Source organism: Bipolaris zeicola (genome assembly GCF_000523435.1).
Source record: "Bipolaris zeicola 26-R-13 unplaced genomic scaffold scaffold_27, whole genome shotgun sequence".
Lineage (NCBI taxonomy): Eukaryota > Fungi > Ascomycota > Dothideomycetes > Pleosporales > Pleosporaceae > Bipolaris > Bipolaris zeicola.
In genome coordinates this window covers 99,176-121,123 of record NW_006912076.1, presented here as the reverse complement: position 1 = coordinate 121,123, position 21,948 = coordinate 99,176, and the positions used below count along the sequence as shown (strand labels likewise).

General features: G+C 52.0%; 9 protein-coding genes across 9 annotated transcripts; 6 read left to right on the top strand and 3 right to left on the bottom strand.

The window, feature by feature from the left end:
- Nucleotides 1–309: 309 nt before the first annotated feature.
- Nucleotides 310–1,328, top strand: COCCADRAFT_23970 (uncharacterized protein; the record flags this gene model as incomplete). The annotated part of the gene is made up of 2 exons (XM_007711273.1): nt 310–519; nt 567–1,328. The coding sequence occupies 2 exons, from the start codon at nt 310–312 to the stop codon at nt 1,326–1,328; spliced, it is 972 nt and encodes a 323-aa protein (XP_007709463.1).
- Nucleotides 1,329–1,678: 350 nt separating this feature from the next.
- COCCADRAFT_88717 (uncharacterized protein) lies at nt 1,679–2,131 on the top strand (the record flags this gene model as incomplete). The annotated part of the gene is made up of 1 exon (XM_007711313.1): nt 1,679–2,131. One exon carries the CDS (start codon nt 1,679–1,681, stop codon nt 2,129–2,131), a length of 453 nt encoding a protein of 150 aa, XP_007709503.1.
- Nucleotides 2,132–2,855: 724 nt separating this feature from the next.
- COCCADRAFT_2686 (uncharacterized protein) lies at nt 2,856–5,294 on the top strand (the record flags this gene model as incomplete). The annotated part of the gene is made up of 1 exon (XM_007711263.1): nt 2,856–5,294. The coding sequence occupies one exon, from the start codon at nt 2,856–2,858 to the stop codon at nt 5,292–5,294; it is 2,439 nt and encodes an 812-aa protein (XP_007709453.1).
- Nucleotides 5,295–5,738: 444 nt separating this feature from the next.
- COCCADRAFT_88837 (uncharacterized protein) lies at nt 5,739–8,869 on the bottom strand (the record flags this gene model as incomplete). The annotated part of the gene is made up of 2 exons (XM_007711312.1): nt 5,739–8,691; nt 8,847–8,869. The coding sequence occupies 2 exons, from the start codon at nt 8,867–8,869 to the stop codon at nt 5,739–5,741; spliced, it is 2,976 nt and encodes a 991-aa protein (XP_007709502.1).
- COCCADRAFT_88715 (uncharacterized protein) lies at nt 8,868–10,316 on the top strand (the record flags this gene model as incomplete). Its single annotated transcript, XM_007711311.1, has 1 exon — nt 8,868–10,316. The coding sequence occupies one exon, from the start codon at nt 8,868–8,870 to the stop codon at nt 10,314–10,316; it is 1,449 nt and encodes a 482-aa protein (XP_007709501.1).
- Nucleotides 10,317–10,645: 329 nt separating this feature from the next.
- COCCADRAFT_34375 (uncharacterized protein) lies at nt 10,646–11,157 on the bottom strand (the record flags this gene model as incomplete). The annotated part of the gene is made up of 2 exons (XM_007711289.1): nt 10,646–10,767; nt 10,908–11,157. 2 exons carry the CDS (start codon nt 11,155–11,157, stop codon nt 10,646–10,648), a joined length of 372 nt encoding a protein of 123 aa, XP_007709479.1.
- Nucleotides 11,158–13,590: 2,433 nt separating this feature from the next.
- COCCADRAFT_2682 (uncharacterized protein) lies at nt 13,591–15,205 on the bottom strand (the record flags this gene model as incomplete). Its single annotated transcript, XM_007711262.1, has 2 exons — nt 13,591–13,644; nt 13,700–15,205. The coding sequence occupies 2 exons, from the start codon at nt 15,203–15,205 to the stop codon at nt 13,591–13,593; spliced, it is 1,560 nt and encodes a 519-aa protein (XP_007709452.1).
- An 876-nt stretch (nt 15,206–16,081) lies between these two features.
- On the top strand, nt 16,082–17,305 carry COCCADRAFT_2681 (uncharacterized protein; the record flags this gene model as incomplete). The annotated part of the gene is made up of 1 exon (XM_007711261.1): nt 16,082–17,305. The coding sequence occupies one exon, from the start codon at nt 16,082–16,084 to the stop codon at nt 17,303–17,305; it is 1,224 nt and encodes a 407-aa protein (XP_007709451.1).
- Nucleotides 17,306–18,800: 1,495 nt separating this feature from the next.
- Nucleotides 18,801–21,375, top strand: COCCADRAFT_2680 (uncharacterized protein; the record flags this gene model as incomplete). Its single annotated transcript, XM_007711260.1, has 6 exons — nt 18,801–19,191; nt 19,254–20,093; nt 20,145–20,308; nt 20,359–20,619; nt 20,678–20,892; nt 20,943–21,375. 6 exons carry the CDS (start codon nt 18,801–18,803, stop codon nt 21,373–21,375), a joined length of 2,304 nt encoding a protein of 767 aa, XP_007709450.1.
- Nucleotides 21,376–21,948: the final 573 nt, after the last annotated feature.

Genomic DNA, 21,948 nt, shown 5'->3' with positions numbered 1-21,948 from the left:
AATATCGCACAGGTGATCATTCCTTCATCTCATCTGTTCCACAAGTGGTGGTGTGTGCGTCAGGGTTTGCGTATAATGATGTTGGGGAAGCTGATTGAAACAGAATGTTGGAGAACTGTGCCCCACCTTGTTAATTGCGAGCCAGCCACTACGAGTTAGGTAGGTGGGCGTACGTATTGTGTTGGGTTCCCAGCAAATCCTCATCATTACACCAAGCTTCGTTATCTAACGCGATATAAGTGCCAGAAATTTATGACTGATCGAATTTGACACCCAGCCCTCCTGCAATTCCTACCGTACGCGAACAAAATGCCGCAACCATACGATTTCAACAAGCTCGGCTTCATTGGACTGGGTGCTATGGGAGCACCGATGTTGTCCCACCTGGCTAAGAAGCTGCCAGAAGATTCGCGTATATGGGTCTATGATGTTGTCGAACAAGCGGTAGACGACATTTGTGCCGAGTTTCCCAATAGAGTGTTGAAGGGAAAGAACGCTAAGGATGTCGCACAACAAGCCGTATGCTGAGCCTAGAACGCGTGCAACCGTCACTAATCGATAAGCAGGACACAATTATCACAATGGTACCCGAGGGTGCGCATATACGATCTGTATATCTCGACCCCGACAATGGCGTGTGTAGTACGAATGTCTCGAACAAGCTACTTCTCGATTGCTCGACAATTGATACAGCAACAAGTCTGGCAGTGAAAGAACATGTTACGAATCATTTCCCTTCGGCAGCGTTCTATGATGCTCCAGTTAGTGGCGGTGTGGTGGGCGCAATCAAAGGCACAATCGCTTTCTTCCTAGGCTGCGGAGAGGAGGATGCAAACATGGGGCGTCTCACTTATTTGCTGGGTCTTATGGGTGAACAAGTGATACCTTGTGGTGGACCATCTCTTGGTCTCGCAGCAAAGCTATCAAACAACTACCTTTCTGGCATAATTGCAATAGCCTGCTCCGAAGCGTTTGATATGGGCATGCGTAGTGGGTTGGACCCTCGTACGCTGGCCAAGGTGTATGCTGCAGGTACAGCTCAAAACACTATATGCGACAAATTCTGTCCTGTTCCCCATGTCTACCCAGAAGCGCCATCTTCGGGAGGGTGGAAGCAAGGCTTCAAGGTACAGCTGATGCACAAAGACTTTGGACTTGCGGTGGACATGGCAAAGAGAGTGGGTTCTCAGAATGTACTTGGTGAGGTTGGACTAAAAACGTATGATGGAGCTGCCAACGACCCACGTTGTAGAGATTTGGATTCTCGTGTAGTCTATCGCTATCTCGGCGGGCAGGAAGACTGGCAAGCTAAGTCGAACGGGACATGAGCGGCAAGTTGTTTGTAAGAAAGCCCCATAGTGTGTATGACATATGATGTTCAATAGAAGAACAAAGTTAGGGTGCATGGCTCTTCTGTGGCTGGTCATGATTTTCCACAGTACGGGGTTGGGGAAGTTGGGGAAGTTGGGGAAGCATGGGTGGGGTAATAGCCCGAGTCCGCTGTCAATTGAACTCTCTGAAAAACTTTCGCAATCCTGCTGACCTATTTCTCATTGCACCGTTGTAACTCTCCAGAGAAAAAAACACCTCTTGCTTTCAAAAGTCATTACAGAAACGGGCAGGTCGTGCAACACCTACCTGACTGAGCCATCACCACCGTCCCTACCGTGCATCGACCATGTCGACCGACCCCAAGTACGATGAGCTACACAAGCAGCTATTTGAAGAAGGTCTCAAGGTGAGACGAAGCGTCGTGGGTGACGAGTACGTCAACCGTGCGTTGGAAAATGGCTCGACGGAGTTTTCGAGAGCCGGACAGGAGCTCGTCACTGAAATGTGCTGGGGCTACGCGTGGACACGTCCCGGTCTCGACAAGAAGCAGAGGAGTTTGATCAACATCGGCATGCTCATGGCGCTCAATCGTGCGCCTGAGCTGGCTGTCCACGTCCGAGGAGCCCGGAACAACGGACTCTCTGAGCTCGAAATCCGCGAGGCCATTATCCACGCGACGACATACTGTGGCGTGCCAGCTGGTGTGGACGCAATGAAGACGGCCGAAAAGGTTCTGAATGAGATGGCCGAAAAGGGCGAGATGCCGCGAGAGTTGGGCAACAGAAGCGCCAGGGCCTGAGCGGCAGCTTTAAATTTATGGGGGTGATGTAGGATGGGTTGTCTTCCACTGTATCTTACTGGGTGGTTAGTAGCGATACGACCCCACGTACGTATCCGAGCTGCAAACACTGCTTGCAACCAACATTCATCGTCATCGTCATCGTCATCATCACCACCAGCCAGACACTTTACTATCGCAATATGAGCCTCTTACCATACCCTCAATCTTCTGGTGCCGTGATAGGTGAACTCAATCGGGCGCCGCTGCGTGGCGAAATTGATTGGTGGCTTTGCCGGCTTCCTCTGCACCCCGCATGTCAGCTGGTTGATCTCCGCGCTCCGTCTCTTTTCCCCACACTGCTGCACTCCGTATCCGACCGTGTCATACATTCTCCCACAGTCTCCAAATGCCATACAGTGCCTTGAGGATACTCCAATACCTCGGTGCCATCAACTGAACCAATCGCGACTGATCCCGTGTGGACCGCCGAACTTCCCATAGGCTCTCCATGGAAGCTGCCCCTGGCGAAGCGCAAATGACCCAAGCCCAGCCTGGCAAAAAAGAGAAACGTTTTCAGTGCCCACACTGTCAGCGTGCCTTTGCTAGGCTCGAGCATTTGCAACGACATGAGCGCATTCGTAAGTCGCTTGATTCGGATCGTGTACTTTCGCTCACTTGCTTCGAGATAGCGGCGTGAAACCTTTTAGCTGCTCAGAATGCAGCTATTCATTCACGAGAAGGTATGAGATATTCTCTTTACACATTCGTATGGCTTATTCTGGATCAAAGTGATCTGCTTGTTCGCCATGAGCGCCTCACGCATCGCAAGGGCCAAGACAACCAGCAAAATCATGTGCAATCTCCGGCTGAGAGCGTCTACACACCTGCAGAGACGCGCCCCAACAAACGACTTCGGTCGAGCTTCGATGCTGGTCGTCCAGTTCCGGAGATACCCAGCATGATGCCCTCGCCAGCTGTTGTGGATGTGCAGTCCATGCACCAACCTTCGAGATCGCATGCATCCATGACGTTTGGCCTACATAGCGGATACTCTCTGACCGCGCTGTCAATGGCTGCAGAGTACCAGGCGCTCCATGGCAATATGGTGGACCGAGCTGCTCACGCAATGCCAACACCTCTGCCCTCGCAGCCTGAGACGATTGCTACGACAGTGGAAAACCAACACACAACTGTTCAGACTGAACATGCCAATAGCTTCTACGGATCTGCAATATCAAATTCGCTAGACAGTCTCGCCGTGTTCCTAGATAGTGAGCCGCTGGACTCGTACCACTTTTCGTCACTGATCAACACTGAACAACCCATACCATTCTTCTCACCCGACTCGCTTAGCTATGACCAACAAATGATGTCCGATCCTAGCAGAACAACTGCGCCGGTGACTGGTTGGCGACAGGTTCACTCTGATGAGCCTCCTTCGCTCTCGCGCTTTGGGTCACGATTTCCATCCCTGCAACCAGAGGAGCCTGTAATACCAGAGCCGCCCACACGCAGCAGGCCAATTTCCGAAATATCACATGGAGATCGGCAAAGAATTCTCGAGATGCTTACCGAGTTCTCCTCTGTCATACCTACCGACTTTGTCCTCCCAACTCGGTTAGCCTTGTGCAGGTATATTGCAGCTTATATCAACGGCTTCCACGAACACATGCCGTTGCTCCATATACCAACCATGTCTGTGGATACTTGTTCGGTTGAGCTGCTGTTGGCACTAGCTGCAGTTGGAACGCAGTATACATTTGAAGGCGAAAAGGGGGTACAGTTGTTCAACATCAGTAAATCGATTGCGACAGAGCGAATCAGGAGGCGCGATGCACGCCTAGTGAAGCTCCAGTACCATTCGCCGTCAAACTGTACATCGCCAAATAATTACGAGAATGAGTCGTGCTCGCGAAGTCCCCAGCGAAAGGGTTCTACCACTGGGCCACTCGGCCTACCATCCGATGACATGACTGTTCCAGGGGAGGATCTCATGCAAACGGCCCAGGCCCTCTTCCTGCTGATGGCTTTATCTACTTGGGCTAAGCACAAAGAGATTCTAAGAGAAGCGCTCGCCATCCAGAGTATCTTGGCAACACTCATCCGAGATGACGGGCTCGAGATTGAACCACTCCGCAGTAACATATCTTGGGCAGACTGGATCCGCCGAGAAACTGTCAAGCGAACAAAGTTTATAGTCTACGGCTTTTCTAATCTCCACTGCATCGTCTATAACATTCCACCATTTATGCTAACAAGCGAAGTCAAGCTTACGTTGCCCTGCAACGAAGCCGAGTTCAGAGCATCCACTGAAGCCTCGTGGCGAGAGGCTCGCAAGAAAGAAATCCCGGAAGTGCTATTTCAAGACGCCTTGAAGCGACTGTTCACAAAGCAAGGCCGAGACGTCACAGAATTCAACTCATCCTCAGGCAACTACGCCCTCATTCACGCCTTGATCCAACACATCTTTTTCCTCCGCCAAGTAGCCCGCTGCCGCTTCGAAGGCTCCGGAGACCTCAGCACAGAAGATGTAACGTCCCTTGAAAACGCCCTACGAAACTGGCAAATCGGCTGGCGCAAAAACCCCGAATCCTCTCTCGACCCCATGAATCACAACGGGCCGGTGGCATTTAACTCGACTGCCCTCCTCCGCCTCGCCTACATCCGCCTCTACGTCGACACCGCAGGTCGCGCTCTCGAAACACGAGATCCCGTGCTAATCGCCAACGCGTTCCGCGCAGGACCCGCGATACGTCGATCCCCGAAAATCATAAGAGCAGTCTTACATTCCGCCCAAGCCTTATCTATCCCTATCAAGATTGGCTACCGCCTCGTTGCCAAAACGCAATCTTTCATCTGGAGCATCCAGCACTCGCTATGTACGCTTGAATGCGCATATCTAATGAGTAAATGGCTCGAAGCTCTTGCAACGCCCAATCCAGATCCACTATTAACAGAAGATGAGAAAAGAATCGTGGCTATTGTGAAGAGTATGCTTGATGAAACGGAGTTTGCGCTTCAACCAGATGTCCCAGCTGACTCTCCGCATTATATGCGCCAGCTTAGTGCAGGGGTGCTGAGGGTGTGGGCGATGATATTTAGGGGGTCCGAGACATGGGCCATTGTGGATGTGATTGGCAATGCATTGAATCTTTACGCTGATATGTTGGAGTCCGGGTGAGGCTAATGGGCTGCTGGCTTGGAGCATACAGTGGATAGAAGATAAGGGGGGTTTAGATGGTGGGAATATCATGGCGAATGAACGCATCAAGAGTCATGGCTATGTATATGAAAATCGAGAAAAGAGAGGGTCTGGATACCAAGTACATATGTCTCTTGGAGACTAAAAAATATTGTAATTGTAGCCGCTGAATCTACCTTCGGAGCAGGGGCTGCCCTGCTCTCACTTGACTTCACCTTAACTCCTTTACAATACACTGCACCTATTGAAAAGATGTTTTATATTTTTTTCTTCTCCTCTTTACTTCTCTTTAACTCAAGTGCTTGACTCAGCGCCGCGGGAGGGGGTATACCATAGATGCTATTCATTTTTCTTACACCACATCAGAAGCTCAGCTACACGACAAATACTCCACTGCTCTCTGCTCTCCTTCTTCCCAAAAACTCACGCCTTTGGCTTGCTCAGATCCTCGAGTTTCTCAATCTGGCGCTTGAGCATGACTAGAGCACCCAAACTGATCTTGCGCAGACCATCACGCTCCCCCTCTTCGTTCGCGTCAGTACTGCGCTCGACAATGTCCTTAGCGGCAGCGATTGCTTTGTCAAGTAGCTTCGGTGCGTCTTCTTCTTGACTTAGGTACAAATACTCTAGCTCCTGCTTGAAAGGCTCAACGTCGTGAGTGAGTGCATGATGTATGAAAGCCCTTGCGCGAAAGTAGGCTCGCTCCGTGTACAAGGCGCTGCTGAGCTTGGTCTCTGGTGCCGAACGATGTACGTCGTATCCCGCTTCATTGTAGTACGGCTCCTTTACCAGCACCAGACCCATGAGCGAAACCAGGACTTGAAGCAGCGTGCTCTTTGCAGGACTCCAGCTCTCGTTTCGCTCATCTGTGTGCCATGTTCCTAGTAAACTCAAACAAATCTTTCCATCTTCGTACAGATTGGGATTGACTGCGCCGTTGCCGTTGGTCCAGCTGTGGAAATAGGCATCAGGTGCTTGTTGTGGGTACGATGAACCGAGGTGAAAATCGATGACGAACGGAGCAAATTCATAAGGCGTGTCGATGGGGCCAATCATGAGCACGCGCAGAAGATCGAGGCGGGACTCCCAGGTGCGGACGTAGATACCAGGCGGTAATGAGCTGCGAAGGATCTTATGCTCTTTTGCAATACGGCGCATGAAAGCGGACGACGATGTCGAGGACATGCCAACATAGCGATGTGACGATGGTGGGGGCGTATCTAGGATGACAAAGGATGCCGGTCCTGCATCGGATGACTCGGTGTTTCCGTGCTCCATGTGCGTGTCGTCGACCTCTGGCTCTGGCTGTGAATCAGGTTTCTCTTCTTTTGTCGGAGGTGACTTGATCTCAGGGGTAGTCTTGGTGGTATCGACATCTTCCTTTGTGGTGTCAATTAGATCTGGCATTGACTCGTCATCGTTATCGTCGTCATCAGGGTCGTCATCTTCCTCTTCGGTTGACCAGTCGCTCTCATCTCCGACGGGTGGCTCGCCCTCCATGCCTTCATACTCAATCCACATTTCATTAAAAGAGGCAGAATCGAAGTCATCGGAATCAAAATCTTCGTCCGAGTCTTCAATAGAGTCGCCGTCCAGTTCCCCAAGGTTGTTGACAAAATCATCGGCCATATCACTGCTGTAGGCAAGGTGGACGCACTCATAGGGGACCTTGACATCAACTACAGGCTTCGCGGCACCAAGACGAACAGTCAGCTTACCGTCCAAGCCTAGATCAATGACCTCGCCAAACCAATTGGGGCCGGTAATGTTGGTCGTAGACTGTATAGCTTCAACGTTGTCTGGATTTAGAATGACGAAATCGCCACGGCGTCGTGTAAGTGCTTGCAGCGAGTAAATGTCGTACAGACTAACATCTTCAATGGCATCACTGAGCTCGCCTGTAGTGCATGGCGGGAGCAGGTCATTGCCAAAGAACTCTACGAAAGCGTTTTTGAACCACCGCACAGTTGCTATCCGATCTCGGCCCTTGACAGTCTGGACAATGCCTACTTTTGCGGGCCTCTTGGTCTCTGATTCTTCTTCATCGTTGTCTTTGCGGTTTTCTTTTGAGAAGATGAGCTCTCCCGGCCATACCTCGTCGTCATCTTCGACGTTGGGGTCGGGCAGTAGGGCGGAGCTGAGGTCGTGTGTTATTGAAAGGTCCTGCCATTGCACGGTGACTTGGCTATGGGTTTGCGTAACGAGAAAGACGTTGAGGTCGTAGCCCAAAGAGTCAGTCCGGGGTATGCGCGTGACCTTGCCTTGTGCATGTCCGTCGGGCAGAGTGTGGGTGCCGTCGTACTTGACAGCAGCGCCCGCAACATCCTTGAAGCGGACACGATCTCCCACGGCCACATCAGCAACATGATATGACTTATCGACACCATTCTCAGACAGAGGAAGTGTTGTGGCGGTGCCGCCTGATGCGTCGTACTTGTAGAAGGTGGGGCTCTCAAACTCGTCGCGGCCAAGTGTGACTGGCGGCTCCTCCGCGGCGAAAGCACGATTGCGGGAGCCAATGCTCCTTGTAAGCCATTGCACGTCGATTTCAGTTGCTCGTGTCTCGACTACCATGCCGATGGGGGGCACACTGGGGTCGTATGCGCCAAAGCGCCAGCGGCCCCTCCGCAGATTTCCCTTTTTTGTTTTGCATGTGTCTCCGACGCTGAGGCGGTCTATGGTGGTGTCGTCTTGAGTCAGCTCCGAGGGGTCCTCAACGACGACGACTGAGTTGTTTGCGAGCTTGATAGCAACCTCGTCGTAGACATTTTCCACGCGGCCAACCCAGTCACCATAGACGACAAGGGCTCCCTCGACGAACTCGTGGACGTTGATGAGCTCGTCAGCGGCCACGTTACGCACCGAGTGGTCGTCAGTAATGGCCTGGGTAATGTGCCCGCCGTTGAAGAGAGTGGCGGGGAACAGAGTGCAGACAGCCTGGGTGCCGATGACGGTGCCGCTCATGTAGTCCTCAGCCTTGCGCTTTACGACATCGCCCACATAGAGGGCGCGGTCGAGCAGCTGCAACCTGGCCTCTGGGATGAGTTCTGTCTTGTACTGCGTCTGCCACGAGACGAGGACGGTGCCGCGCGGGGGGATGCCGTCCTTGATAAACTTTGCGAATTGGTCTTTGGGAATGTCGCCATGGCACTCGATGTCGTCGGGATAGTCGCGCTGGGGGCGGGGCTCGTGCGAGTCGACGTCGCCAAAGGAGCGCTCTATGATGCCGACGCTGTATTTGTCGTCGATGAGCCCGACCGTGTCCTCGACGCAGAAGGCGACATGCTGGGCGCTTTGCATTTGGGGAGTCGATGGGCGGGGGCCGGTGTGTGCGGCTGGGAGTGCGCTGCCCCGGGGTGCGAAGAAGCTGGCGGCGCTGGACAGGGCGAGATGAATGAAGGTGCTGGGATACTTTCTTGGGCGGGGCCTTTCTCGCATGTGAAGCGTCGATGCCTGCAGGGGTCCACATCTACTCTATACCGTACATGTACATACGTACATACTACACTACACTCCCACACACATACACACACATGACCACCCATATACACCATGGCTGACGCCCTCTACGACCTCCTCGTTCCCTACCTCGATGCCCACCCTGTCCCCAACGACGCTGCCACAAATGCCTACCTCTCCCGCCTAACCACCCTCCCGCTACCAGCCCTCACCTCATCGGAGCAACAATCGCTAGCCCAAAGCTCGCAATCAATACTGCGCTCCATTCAGGCCCTCTCCAAAAAGTCTCACAAGCCAATCATCGCCTCGGCCGACCACCTGCTGCATCTGCGCACCACTCTCCCGCACATTGGACACGATGCAGCAACCGTCCACGCCGAGCTGCCCGCGCTCGAAACAGCAGCACAACGCTTCTCCGACAAATACAGTAGAGGTGCCGACAATGCCATTCTAGACAGGCGGAGAAAAGCCATGCTGCTTTCGCGCAACATTGACCGCGTCTCCGATGTCCTCGACCTCCCGACCCTCCTCTCGTCTGCCATAGCCTCGTCGACGGCCGCCGCACAAGCGACCTCATCCACGGCCACCGCAAATGCAAATTATGCCTCAGCCCTTGATCTTCATGCCCACGTCAAGCGCCTGCATACTCTCTACCCCAACTCGCCTCTGGTCTCCTCGCTCACAGCTCAAGCCGAGCAGGAGATGAAGACCATGACCACCAACCTTATCACAGCTCTCCAGGCCCAGGGAATCAAGTTGGCAGGTGCAATGCGAACCATTGGCTGGCTCCGCCGTGTTGCGCCCGAGCTGGATGAATCATGGTCCACCAAACAGGCCGCCATTGGTAGTGGTGAAGGCACTTTGGGCGCGCTCTTCCTTGTGTGCAGGCTAGTCTGCCTCGAGTCCATGCTCGAAGCCCTATCCCCTCTCCGCGACCTCGCAGATCAGGAAACTTCGAAGCGCACGAGTAAGACCACAAAAGTCGCCGACAATGGTTGGGCCGCTGGCCAACAAACGGAAAAGTACTTGAAAAAGTACCTCGAAGTGTTCCGCGAACAAAGCTTCGCCATAATATCCATGTACAAAAGCATCTTTCCTTCAGCTCTCCCTGCACCAGGATCAGAAGACGCTGCAGCCCCGGCTGTCAAGCCCGTCGACTCGTCTGATCCTCTTCAGCCCATCCCTTCTGCACTCGCTACTTTTCCTTTGCACCTCGTAGAAATGCTCTTCGACACACTGCGCGACTATCTGCCCAATGTACAAGATCGCTCAGCAAGAGACTCGCTTCTCACACAGGTCCTATACTGCGCTGGCTCGCTGGGTAGACTCGGTGCAGACTTTAGTGTAATGATTGCGCTACTCGAAGAAGATTTACGCGCAGAGCTAGACGAGAGTGTAAAAGAGAGCGAGGCAGACGAGGAATGGGTCGATGTTATGAAGAAACACCGTGTCCAAGCCTCAAGATTAGAATTGCTGGCTTCTGGTGTAGGCACAGCCCGGACGGCGAGTCCGGTGGATAGAGTTGCTAGTCCGGCAAAATAGATGGCTAGTTGAGTTATAATACCAATAGGTTGGTTATGATACCCATTCAAAAGAGCGTGTTTTCTTGTTTCTTTCGCCGATGTTGTGTAAAGTATGTAGACATATCAGCTGCAAAGGCAGTCACAATACATGGGAACGAAAAGAAGAGCGAGAAGATGAAATTTTAAACTCCCTTTCTTCATATCAAATGTTTACAAATTAATGAGCGTGGCTAGACATTATTCTATATCTTCATAATCATCACTGTGTCACCTTTTTTTTCTCATATCCTCATGCATCTCTTCGTCATATCATCCCTTTTCTCTCTCTCTCTCTCTCTCTCAGCCCACCTAGCACGTAACATAAATACTCTTAAACGGCGTACTATCAGCAAGCGCACTGCACACGCCCGCCGTCTGCAACCCCACGGCCCCAGCCTCGTGCTTACACTTGTCATCCGCAAAAACCTTGACTACACACATAAAAAACATTAGCAATTCCTTATCTCTCTTTCACACTCCACCCCAACTCCCTCCCAGAAATAACAACAAAAGAAAAAAAAATGAAGAGAAGGGAAAAAGGGAAAAGGAGAGGGAGAGGGAGAATACGTACCAGAACACCCATTGTTAGCATAGTTCAACTTGAGACTCGCAACGCAATCATCGGTAATGGCGTTGCAGCCAGATACCAGATCCCCAGATCCGGCTATGTTGCAGATTTTGCCCGTGCAGCTGGCGCCGGCGTAGCGGTCTACGGAGGCGACGATGTCGCGGGGGGCGGAGGAATGGGCGAAGAAGAGGTGCGAGATGGGGGATGCAGAGGCGAGGCTCAGGGTAGCGACTACGAGGGTGAAGGCGTGCATTTTGTTTTTGTTTTTTGGTGAGGTGGAAAAGGATGTAGTGGTTAAGATTGAATTAAAAGTAGTATATCTTTGTTTGTTGTTTTTTCTTCCAAAGATTCTTGGTTATCAAGTTTCCTGGAGGGGGATTTGGGGATGAAGTGGTAGATTGGGTTGGTTATTGTTCAAGGAAGAAAGAAAGAGCATGCATACTTCTCTATACTTTATACATTTTTTTTTCTCAGCTAACTCTTCTGACCAGCCTTTCCCTTCCCTTTTCCCTTTCTCATCCAAGTACGTACACACGTACAGATATTCGCCTCAATGCTCGGCACATGCACGCACGCACGTACGCACGTACGCATCAGCACTTGGCCTTCCCGTCTATGGTACACAGTCGCTCCCATCCGAGTGATCCTTCCATGCACCTGTAATCCTCTCCAGCGTAGTGGTGGAAAAAGCTCGCGGGTGGACGCAAGAATAGCTTACCCTAACGGCACGGTACATGCGTACAAACCGGCCTACATCCCTGATCGGATGTCGTCGGCTCTCCGTCTCTCTCGCACGCTCTCTCTCTCTATCGAAATGGGAAGATGATGACGCTAGAGTTCAATAGTGCGATGCGGCTGACTACTAGGTAAAGCGAGACATGTATGTCTTTGACAACCAACGAAAAAGAAGGATTCCTGCATGAACTTTTTTTTCAGCATAGTACAATTAGAAGGAAAAGTGTACAACACATTCGTTCCCCTCTCACTCACTGTGTTTCTAAATATAAAAAAGAAAGAAAAGCTGCGCTCACGTATCTGCCGGATCTCAAAGTGTAACTGGCACGTTTTTGCTGTTGGTTCAACTAGGACACCCCGTGTCATCCCGCTTACACGCCGTGGTAAAATAAGCTTTGGGACGGGTATCTCGACCCGCCACATCACGATCCAATAACCGATCGTCGTTATCACACTCGCCCGGGATACCGAAGGAACCCGGAAACATGAATTCTGTTTTTTTGTATGGAAGGAAGCGACATGCTTTGCTCCGAAAAAGCCGGTTGCTAGGCCGAATAAGAATCTTACTGTATGGGGCCGATAACTTTACACCGTGCTGACATCACAAGTCCTTTCTCCCTCTCCCGTGTCTTTTACTTATCAAAAGTTGCGGTCAGTAGGATAGATGGCTCGCTCGCGAGGGGTAAACCCAGAGCATACTGTGGTATCGGTTTTTTTTAGCTGCAAAATACAGTTGCCGTATTACTTCAGCATCAATAAGATGCGTCAGATGGGCGAAGAGTTTCCCAGAGCGTGTACTGGGGGCCTCGATAACAACACCGTCATAGCCATTCTGACATGTCTTTGAAAGAAGGGAAGAGAAAATGCCTCTTCTAGGCCATGTATCAACGCGCTGTGGAGTCAGACGCTCTTCCTCCAAATCCTCTAAACGCACAAGGTCCATCACCTAACAGAAAAGGAAAAACACTCATGTCACAGACACCGAGTGAATCCTCTGCCTGATACTTGCGTAACCCTCAGCCGCTCGATAGTTTGTGCTTTGGAAGGATCCAACGTTCGATTTTTTTTCTGCCTTCTAGCCCGTGTCCCGGCCTTGCAGTAGTCCCGTGCGGCGTCCAAGCGAAAGACGGTAAACCGATCTAAGTAGCCCAACCAGCGAATAGAATGTTCAGGCTAACCAGTATGTAATCCTTGCATCCACATACACGAGTGGTTCCTGCAGCCTGTAGGTAATGGGTAAGGGTCCAAAATGGTGGCTTGCTGCTGGCACCAAAGGTTGGCTCTCGAGCTAGTCCAGTGTTAAGCATCAACCAATGGTTAGATACTGCTGTCAAGCGTTCTTGGCTGGAGAGTCGGAGCTTCCGTTATCTTGTCGGCCTATTACCACAGATGCCTGGTATCGTGATAGTCTTACCATGCGCTCGTTTTTTGGTCGACAGACGTGTACAAGCCTTTCCTCGTTCGTAGCACTTAGCTGCTACCTTCTGCATGATAGAGACGCAACATGCAAGTCAATGGTACAAATGCTTGATAACGCTCCTTCTGAAACCACGTTGCCTGAAAGGACTAACAGATTGGTGACGATTAAAACGCCTACCGCCAAAGTCGTGGCGTGATGACCGGGTAAATCGAGGCTCGCGTAATCGCTATGCATGCTGCGCAGGTGCCAACAATGGCAGTCGCATGGATGCGGTGTCCACTTGGTTTACTTGTGGATAATCGATACACATGGGTTCGGCTTAGAGTCCTGTCGGCCCGTCAATGGCAGTATTGGGTGGCTACCGTAGTCATTCTTGGTCTACAATCACATCACAGGCTCGAACCTGCAGTACACATTCTCTATATATTTGCTCCTTCTGCTCAAGTATCATTGTATTCGATCATTGTCTCCAGCATCTCAAGTACCGAGAGGGTATTGTTTGTCCCGGTAGCTCCGGACCATTTGTCCAAGTCATTTTGATCGTCGAAATTTCTTCAAAGGTTTCTGCTTGTCAGCTGGTTGATCCTAGCACAATAACATCAGTATGTACCAAACATCTCTACACTCATGTCTAACTCACCGGATCCCATCCTACCAAACAGTTTACTGTCTCAGCCCCAAGCCCAGGATCATTGATTCGATCGCCACTCGGCATGCGGAACTGACCCGTAAGCTTCACATATGCATCAAGGGCATCGGCCATGGTCCTTCCAAGCGCCAGTGCCTTCTCTGCTCTTGCATGCGAGTAGAATGTCAAAAGATCCAGTGCGTGATCCCGTTGCCCGGCCTCCACCATTGTATGGGCAGCTCTTTCGACCCATTCCATGTCAGCAAAAGATGCATTCTCAAATCCGTGCAGCATGTTTTGCACAACGGGCAGATAACTTTCGGGATCTGAGCACGTGTAGTAGAGTACTTTTTTGAAGATGCGTCCAGCAAATTGGGTGGCTTCTTGATACTGGTAGTCAGTATCCAGAAATGTTGCTGCGGCATCCTTGTACAGGTAGCGATGTAGTCCATACTCTGGCGGAATGCTTTTGACACCCAGCCACCATGGGTTGAAAGCTGCTGTTACTGAACCGGTAGGCGCAACCCAAACACGGATCAGATCAGGGTCCATATTTGGACGTAGGGACACGACTTGGCCGTAACCGGCTTCATCGTCTGAGATTCTGTAGTCGCGAACGCGCTCAATGAGGTCTTTCTCCGTTACAGGAGCCATTGCGCGGGTCGCATCTTCAAGCGCAGCTTGTGACATGTACTTCGCTCCGCCGTCTCGTGCAGTGTATCCCTCTTCTTGGGGTGCGTATGCGTTGAATATGTTAAAAGGCTTGGCGCTGTTTGGGTTCCACCAGCCCTGCTCAACCGCAAAACTCACAATGTTGGGGCTACCCATGTAGTCTGGGTTGTTTTCAAAGTCCACAGGAAAGTCTTCAATATAGCCGGGGTAAAGAACGCGCACATCGTTTTCACCAAGACGCTCTGCCGCCCAGAGTTTCTGGCCGCCTGACATCTCCCAAACCACCCAGCCTTCGTTTGCATCAGCGATGAGATGCGAGTTACCGCCATAGTCGGCATAGCCATAGTCGGCGATCATTTGTCCAATAAGTTCAACGCCTTCTCTTGCAGTACTCGCTCTCTCCAGCACAATACGGGCCAGGTCAGAGTATTGCAATCCCGTCTGCGGGTTTGGTGTCATGGCAATGAGATCATCCCGGTTCTGAGCCCATATATCGCGTACAGCAACGCCCTTTTCGTTAACACCACCATTTGTGAGAGGCGCCGGAAACCCTTCAAAGTCGGAGTATTCCATGGAAAGATAGCGGAAGGTATGCGGTGCTTGCGAAATGTTCATCAACTTTCCCGGCATCACTGCGTCTTCCGTAACGCCGACCACAATGGTGTCGTTCGCCTTGTGGTCCTTGGCAGGGAAGATCTGAAGCCAATGCGACGACACTTCCTCACCCGTTCCACCCAGCATAACGCTACCATCCTGTGTGAGTGCCTTGCCGACGTAGAATCCATAGCTCGCTGAAGATGTTTTCGCCAGGCTCAAAAGCCCAACCACGAGAAGATGCGACAACATCCTGGTGCAAATGGCGATGGGGAGGAAGTTGGTATCGCCAGCAGTCCGGCTACAAACTTTTCTTTATCTTCCAGCAAGAGTGGGGAGAGACTATGTATTGACTTGAACAGCGGGCCGACTACGTCAGACAAGTCGGAAGCGGCACAACATGGGAGTCTGAACTTGAGAGGGTCAAGCTTGCAATGTTGGAAGTACGCTATGCAGGAACCGGTATTCCGATAACAGATCTGTCAACTGAGTCGTGAACACATCGGGAGTTTCGCGGCATTGACAAAATTGCACATTTCAGATACCGCCGATACAGTGGGTGATCGGAGAAAAGTAAAAGCTTAGCTATAAATTTTATGGTATGTTTTTACTCGTCAGCCGATGTGGTGCGATAGGCGAAAGAAGTGAAGAAGCGGTGATTACGCGCAGGGGAAGGAGGATGTACGCTAGTCATGTACGAGGGCGGGGTCTCGCCAAGATGACTCACTATGAGCATTGCCAGAAGGTGCCTGTAGGATGTAGTTCACATTGTTGTTGCACTGCTTCGCGGCAATCATTGATATAATTGGTATAACCTGACGGCAGGCCTAATACTATGGCGGATAAGAATACTGTGCACTTGCCTAATGCGTCTCCCCCAAGGGATTATAGTGTCCCAACGGCGAGCCGTCCACCACATAGCAAAGCGGGACATGAGACTGATGCCTGGAAAAGACAGAAGCAGAAACCTGTCATCAATTTTCTCTTTAGTAACTTTGGACCGAAGTTCATGGTATAAATATCGTGAGGCCTCAAGGCAAACTCAAGCCGTGGAGTCTTTGTTTTGAGCGCTACACATATCCTATACCACTTGTAAACGCATCTCTCAAAATCACACAACAAATCATCATGACTTCCCCATCTACCTCCTCACATCCACGCCAGCGCATCCGCGAGCTGCTTCCAGGCCTACACCTGGGCCGTTACCAGCCCGGTCCAAAAAATAGTCTCACAGACATTCCTGGCGTATTGGTCCACACTGAGTCTATCCACTCCTCACCCACATACCCCAACGCAGCGGCAAATTCGATAAACACAGGCGTAACAACTATCCTGCCACGCAAAGACTGGTTTCACAAAGCTTGCTTTGCAGGCATTTTCCGCTTCAATGGGTCTGGGGAGATGACTGGGTCGCACCTAATCGAGGAGATGGGTCTGTTGTTCTCACCAATCATCATTACTGGCAGTTTTGGAGTTGGTTCAGCATACAACGGAATCTACGAGTATGCTATCCGGGAAAACTGTGACGCCGAAGGCAAGGTGGACTGGTTCTTGTTACCAGTCGTGGCGGAAACGTTTGATGGCTTCTTGCACGATGTTGCCAAGTTTGCCGTGACGCCAAAGCATATCGTGGATGGTATGGACAAAGCGAGCAGTGAACCGGTACCGGAAGGAAATACAGGTGGTGGAACGGGCATGATATGTCACTACTTCAAAGGCGGTACTGGATCGAGCTCTCGTATTGTTCCAGCCGAAGGAGGACGTAGTTATACCGTGGCCGCGCTGGTCCAAGCCAACTACGGTAAGATGTGGGATTTCAAAATCAGCGGGGCGCCAATTGGAAGGCTCATCTACGAAGAGCAGAAGAGGAGGATGGAGGAAAATCCCGAGGATCCAGAGTTGATTGCTCAGTCCAAGCTGCTGTTCAAGGTCGAAAAGGCAAAGGATAAGAAGGACGGGTCCATCATTGTTATCATTGCGACAGACGCACCGCTCCACCCAACGCAACTTCAACGGCTAGCCAAGCGCGCAACGGTTGGGCTAGCTCGGGTAGGCGGGTACGGCACGAATCCGTCTGGCGACATCTTCATGGCGTTTTCGACAGCGAATGAGCTGAATGTGCAGACTGTGACAGCGGGCCAGGCAAGCGTAGATCCCTACAAGGCGCGGGAAGTACAGGTGGCCATGACGGATGACCAGACCATTAATGCGCTCTTTGAAGCAAGCGCAGATGTCGTTGAAGAGGCCATCTACAATGCGGTATGTATGGCGGAGACCATGGACGGGAACGGCAACAAGATTGAGGCGCTAGATCTGGGGCGGGTCAAGGAGCTGATGCAAAAGTACTTGTGAGATCGGCATTGTAGTATGTAGACAGGAATGGCATTGTCTGAATCTAGAGTAGTAGACGTGGTTGTGGCGTGCAGTGTTGCGCAATCGTCAAGCAGTTGCAGCGAAGAGCGCAGTCCGAAAGGGGCCTAGTGGGCTCGTACTAATGCTTGGCAGAAAGAGAGAAGGGCTAGTGCCCGAAGCCAGGAATAACACCGTGAAACATGGTTTTTCCTTCACATGACCATACTTGTAGTTGTTTTGTTCGGCATGTGTGTGTCGGGGGACAGGGACAACGATAGCGGGCACAACATCAGCATCAGCATTAGCAGCAGCAGGAGCGGTCGAGACTGGGTGGCTGGCACAGGGCGTTAGCGGGAGGAATGCACCAAAAGTCGAATGATTTGACAGATGGTGAGGCTGAGCAACTGGAGCTTGGGCAGATCTACGATAGCGTTATGCCAGTGCAGGGAGCGTGTGGAGAAAGTCAGCCGATTTGCGAGAAGGGGAAATGCCATGTGGCCCCGAATGGGCCTAGAGAGGTCTGTCCATACGGGAGCCGGGAGGGCGTGGAAGCCAGCAGACAGGAGGCGGGCGAGGGCGGTGCTGGGGGCGCTGACATGAAGATGGGAGCGTAGTCTAGACCTCTGCTGCACCACCGCGATCTGAGACGACTTTCCGATCAGCATTCCCCGGCTACCTGCAATAGCACGCGGGCACTGTGCTGCAGATGACAGCCAGTAGTGCCCTGCCTGTGAATGGTCCTTGGCTGCAACAGGGAGGAGGGAACACGTTCCGTGCCTGTTGGAATGGTCCCCGCTGCTGTTCATCATCCAAGTATTGTATTACTCGGCGTCTGGCTCTCCAAGCCCATCGCCCCATCCACCCATCGCCTATCGTTCATCGCCTCATCGCCGCTGGCGCCGAAAGCTTCTTTTCAGAGGCAGTCCGTTGTGTCGTGTACAGTGCTTTGGACGGGAATGGGCCCGGCTCGAGTGCCGCCGACACGGCAGTGTGCGGCATTCGAGGGCGACGCGGTGCTGCTCCCAAATGGTATAGTGGTAGTGGCAGTAGTAGTAGTAGTAGTATCCTAGGCAGCGGTACGTACTCATGTGGCCAGTCAGTCGACGTACGCATGTCTGTAGCGTTTCAGGCCACGGTGACGACTGATCCCCCTCTTTCTTCTTGTAAACGCAGGCGGCCGGGACAGATTCAAGCAATCTGACTGCAGGCAGCGCTGCGTCGGCTGCACGCACTCAGACAGACCGGGCTGGCAGCAGCCACTAGCGCCCGACAAAAGGGTGGGTCGAGACCGTGAGGGCCTCGAACACCCTTCTTTTCATCTACCGGGTCTGGAATCACAGGCCACGGCTGCACGCTATCCCATACCGTCTCTCTCAGCTTCTGTCCGTCTGCACCGCATGGTCTTTGCTGCGGCACTTTCCATGTCGTCTGCGTGACGCTCAAATATGCCATTTGCCCCATTTCCCATCCTTTCCCTCTGCAGACGTCACCCTTCATGGCGATCCCTTCCCCTTCAAGTCCCACTTCACCAGGCCTGCCCGATGTTCTGAGCCGGCTGGGGTTAACCGAATATCTTCAAGTCCTCGCCGACAATGGCTTCCATACCTGGGGCGCTGTCCTCGACATTACCGAGGACGACATGACGGCCCTCAACTTCAAACTCGGCCACCGCAGACTGCTCCAGCGCGAGATTGCAACCTACCGCGGCATTCCTCAGTCACTGTCACTCGACCCAGAGTCCAATTCGCCAGAGCCAGTATCTCTCTCTGCGTCGGCCCTCGAGAGCTTCACCAGACAGACGACTACCCCGCCACCACGCGAGAAGCGGCGGTACCGGCGCCATCCCCGGCCAGATCCCAATGCGCCCAAGAAGCCAAAGACAGCCTGTACGACAGCCAGACGCTTGCGCGTTGCCCACTTGATATTGCTCTCTTACTAACAATCGTAGATGTCAACTTTGCTGACCAGCTTCGCACAGACCCAGAAGTCAGCCAGCTGTCCTTTGTCGACATTGCACGCGAGGTGGGTCGCAGATGGCAAGAGCTCCCAGCAGAGAAGAAGCGTGTATGGGAAAGTAATGCTGCGCGGTCCATGCAAGAGTTTGAGGCCCAAATGGACGAGTACAAGAAGACCGACAGCTGGCAAAAGCACCAAATGTACCTCAATGAATTCAAAGCCCAACAGTCGACCGCCTCTTCTGGCAGACAACGACCAGGAAATAGCCGCTCGACAACAGATACATCCAACAACACTCGTCCATATTCACAGGCCAGCCCCAGCTCCATAGACAGCCCCGTGTCTCTGATGCCTGCTGTGCCCATGGGGCCTGGCGCAGAAGCCTGTCACAACGCACTGACCCTAGCTTTTAGTGAGCTGGTAACTCTCAGAAGCGAGATCATCAATGGAGGCGCCCAGCATTTCAATGAGAATCGTCTTCCGCCTGAAGACCGAGTGCGCCGGTCTATGTATGCCTTCATTCAAGGCACCGGCTCGCTCCTTTTCATGTGGACATTTGAACAGGCCGATGAGATTCTCGACCGCATCTACCGGCCACAGACAAAGGTTGACGATATGACACTTGCTGAATGTTTTACTGTAGCTGCCATGGGTGCGCATTATGATATTGATGCTTTCTCTAATGACATGTTGCGCCTACTCTACGCCTCCGGGACTCTTCATTTCAATGAACGCACAGCCCGGCAAGATCACTTTCGAACAATGCGTTTGTTGCTCTCATTGTCTTTCTTCTCGCTCCTCGAGAAGCACATGAGCGCAAAATACCTTATTGGTAATTGAACTCTCTACTAAGCTACCCAATACACAAGCTGACAAGCCACAGCCGCAGGATTGCAGATTGCCCGCTGGAAATGTGCAGCACCGCAGAGCCGGCCTCAGACAGCCGATGTGGGCTGGAGGAAAATTTTCCGAAGTCTCATTTTCATGGACTCGTGGCTTTCGTACACGCTTGGCTATCCTTCAGAGGTGACGGCCAACGATGTCCAGGTATGGCATGGTGAGACTGATAGATTTCCATATAGCGCTAACATGATTAGATTGCGTGTGTTGTGGACTGGCCAGATCACCTTTCGATAAATGATATGATTCACACACAAACCAGCAAGATCAATTTGATTGCGGCTGAAGTTGCAAAGACGCTTGCATCACCCAACTTGGCCACCGAGGCTAACATTACTCTGCTTACTCGTAAGCTCGAGCAGTGGCGCCAGGATGTACCCTACAATTTGCAGATTCCTACCCTTTTGTCCAGCGAAGCTCAAGAACTGAACAAATACCAGAGGCGAGCCATTTTCATGGTACATGTACGAAGCCGTATTCCTCGGATTGTTTGTCAGCGCTGACCTGTTTTGGTAGATTATGTATCTTGGCACCCTAGTTTTGCTATACCGTCAGTTGCTTGTTGCTGCGGCTGGAGCCCAGCTCAGCGATGAGGCAGCAACTCCATTGAACATGTCAGCGGATGACATCAAGATGTATAGACGAGAGTGTTCAACAGCCGCTCAAAACATTGCGCGCATACTAGGACTCATTTCCTTTGATGGCACGTTGACTAAGCGCTGCTGGATAATGTAAGTTGTTGAGGAAAGTGAAGGAAAGTGAAACAGGCTGACAAGTGTAGTATATATTGGTCCTTTTCAGCTGCCATTTGCCTGCTTTTCAGTGCAACCACTAAACTCATGGATGGCCAGACAGATGGGGTCGAGGCAGATCTCGCGTACGCTAAATCATGCATGGACATGCTGGAACCGTGTAAACCGTGTGAGCCGGTGGCAGCACGGTACCTGGAAACACTGTGGCCATTGTACGACAATCTGCAAGATGTCCTTCGCCGGATGGTTGGGAGGTCGAAGAGCAGCATCTTTGCCATTCTGCAGCCTGATCCGAGCTTGTTGAGCCCCCCGGTACCAGTATCGAAGCAGGAGATGGGGCCGATTTCCGAGAAACTTACTACACTCTTCACCGATCCTTTCGGAAGGACGCAGAACGATGAAGGAATTGGGAGGCGGGTACTGAGCACCGATGGTTCATACTCTGTTTTCTGGTTCAGGTGAAGGAGGACATGATTGTCGTGACTACTTTTCATGGTCTGGTCGACCGGTTAGCTTGAGAGACAGTCTCTGACGCCTCATCGGAGTTGCGTCCTAAGGAGTCCAAAGCGATAGCGAAGGGTGGCGCTTTGGAATCTCGAAAGCTGTATTAGCGGCTGTTTGAGTGCTCCCACGCCGAACCGCAGAGGTAGCCTCCGCTTGAAACGGCGTGCTTCGACGCGCAAGACTTGTCACGGTGCTATATATGGCATTGTCTTCAGGCGGACGGCGCTTCGTATTGCGCCACAGGCATTCAACTGATGGCGCACTGACACGTTTCAGTGGTTCCCAGCTACTAGCAGCCGATCTAGCGGCGTGTCACTAAGCGGCACGCACGTGTAGGAGACGCGATGGCTGGCAGTTTGTGCATGGGTGTTGCAAGGGGATGATGGGACGATGGCGTAGGGTAGATAGTGTGAGCTGACTGCAAAGTGCATAGCGCCACTTTGACTGCGGGCCAGAGATGCAAAGAAGCACGAAAGGGAGAGCAGGCCTGAAGGCTTAGGGTATTAGGAGGAGAAATTCCAGCTGCAGTGC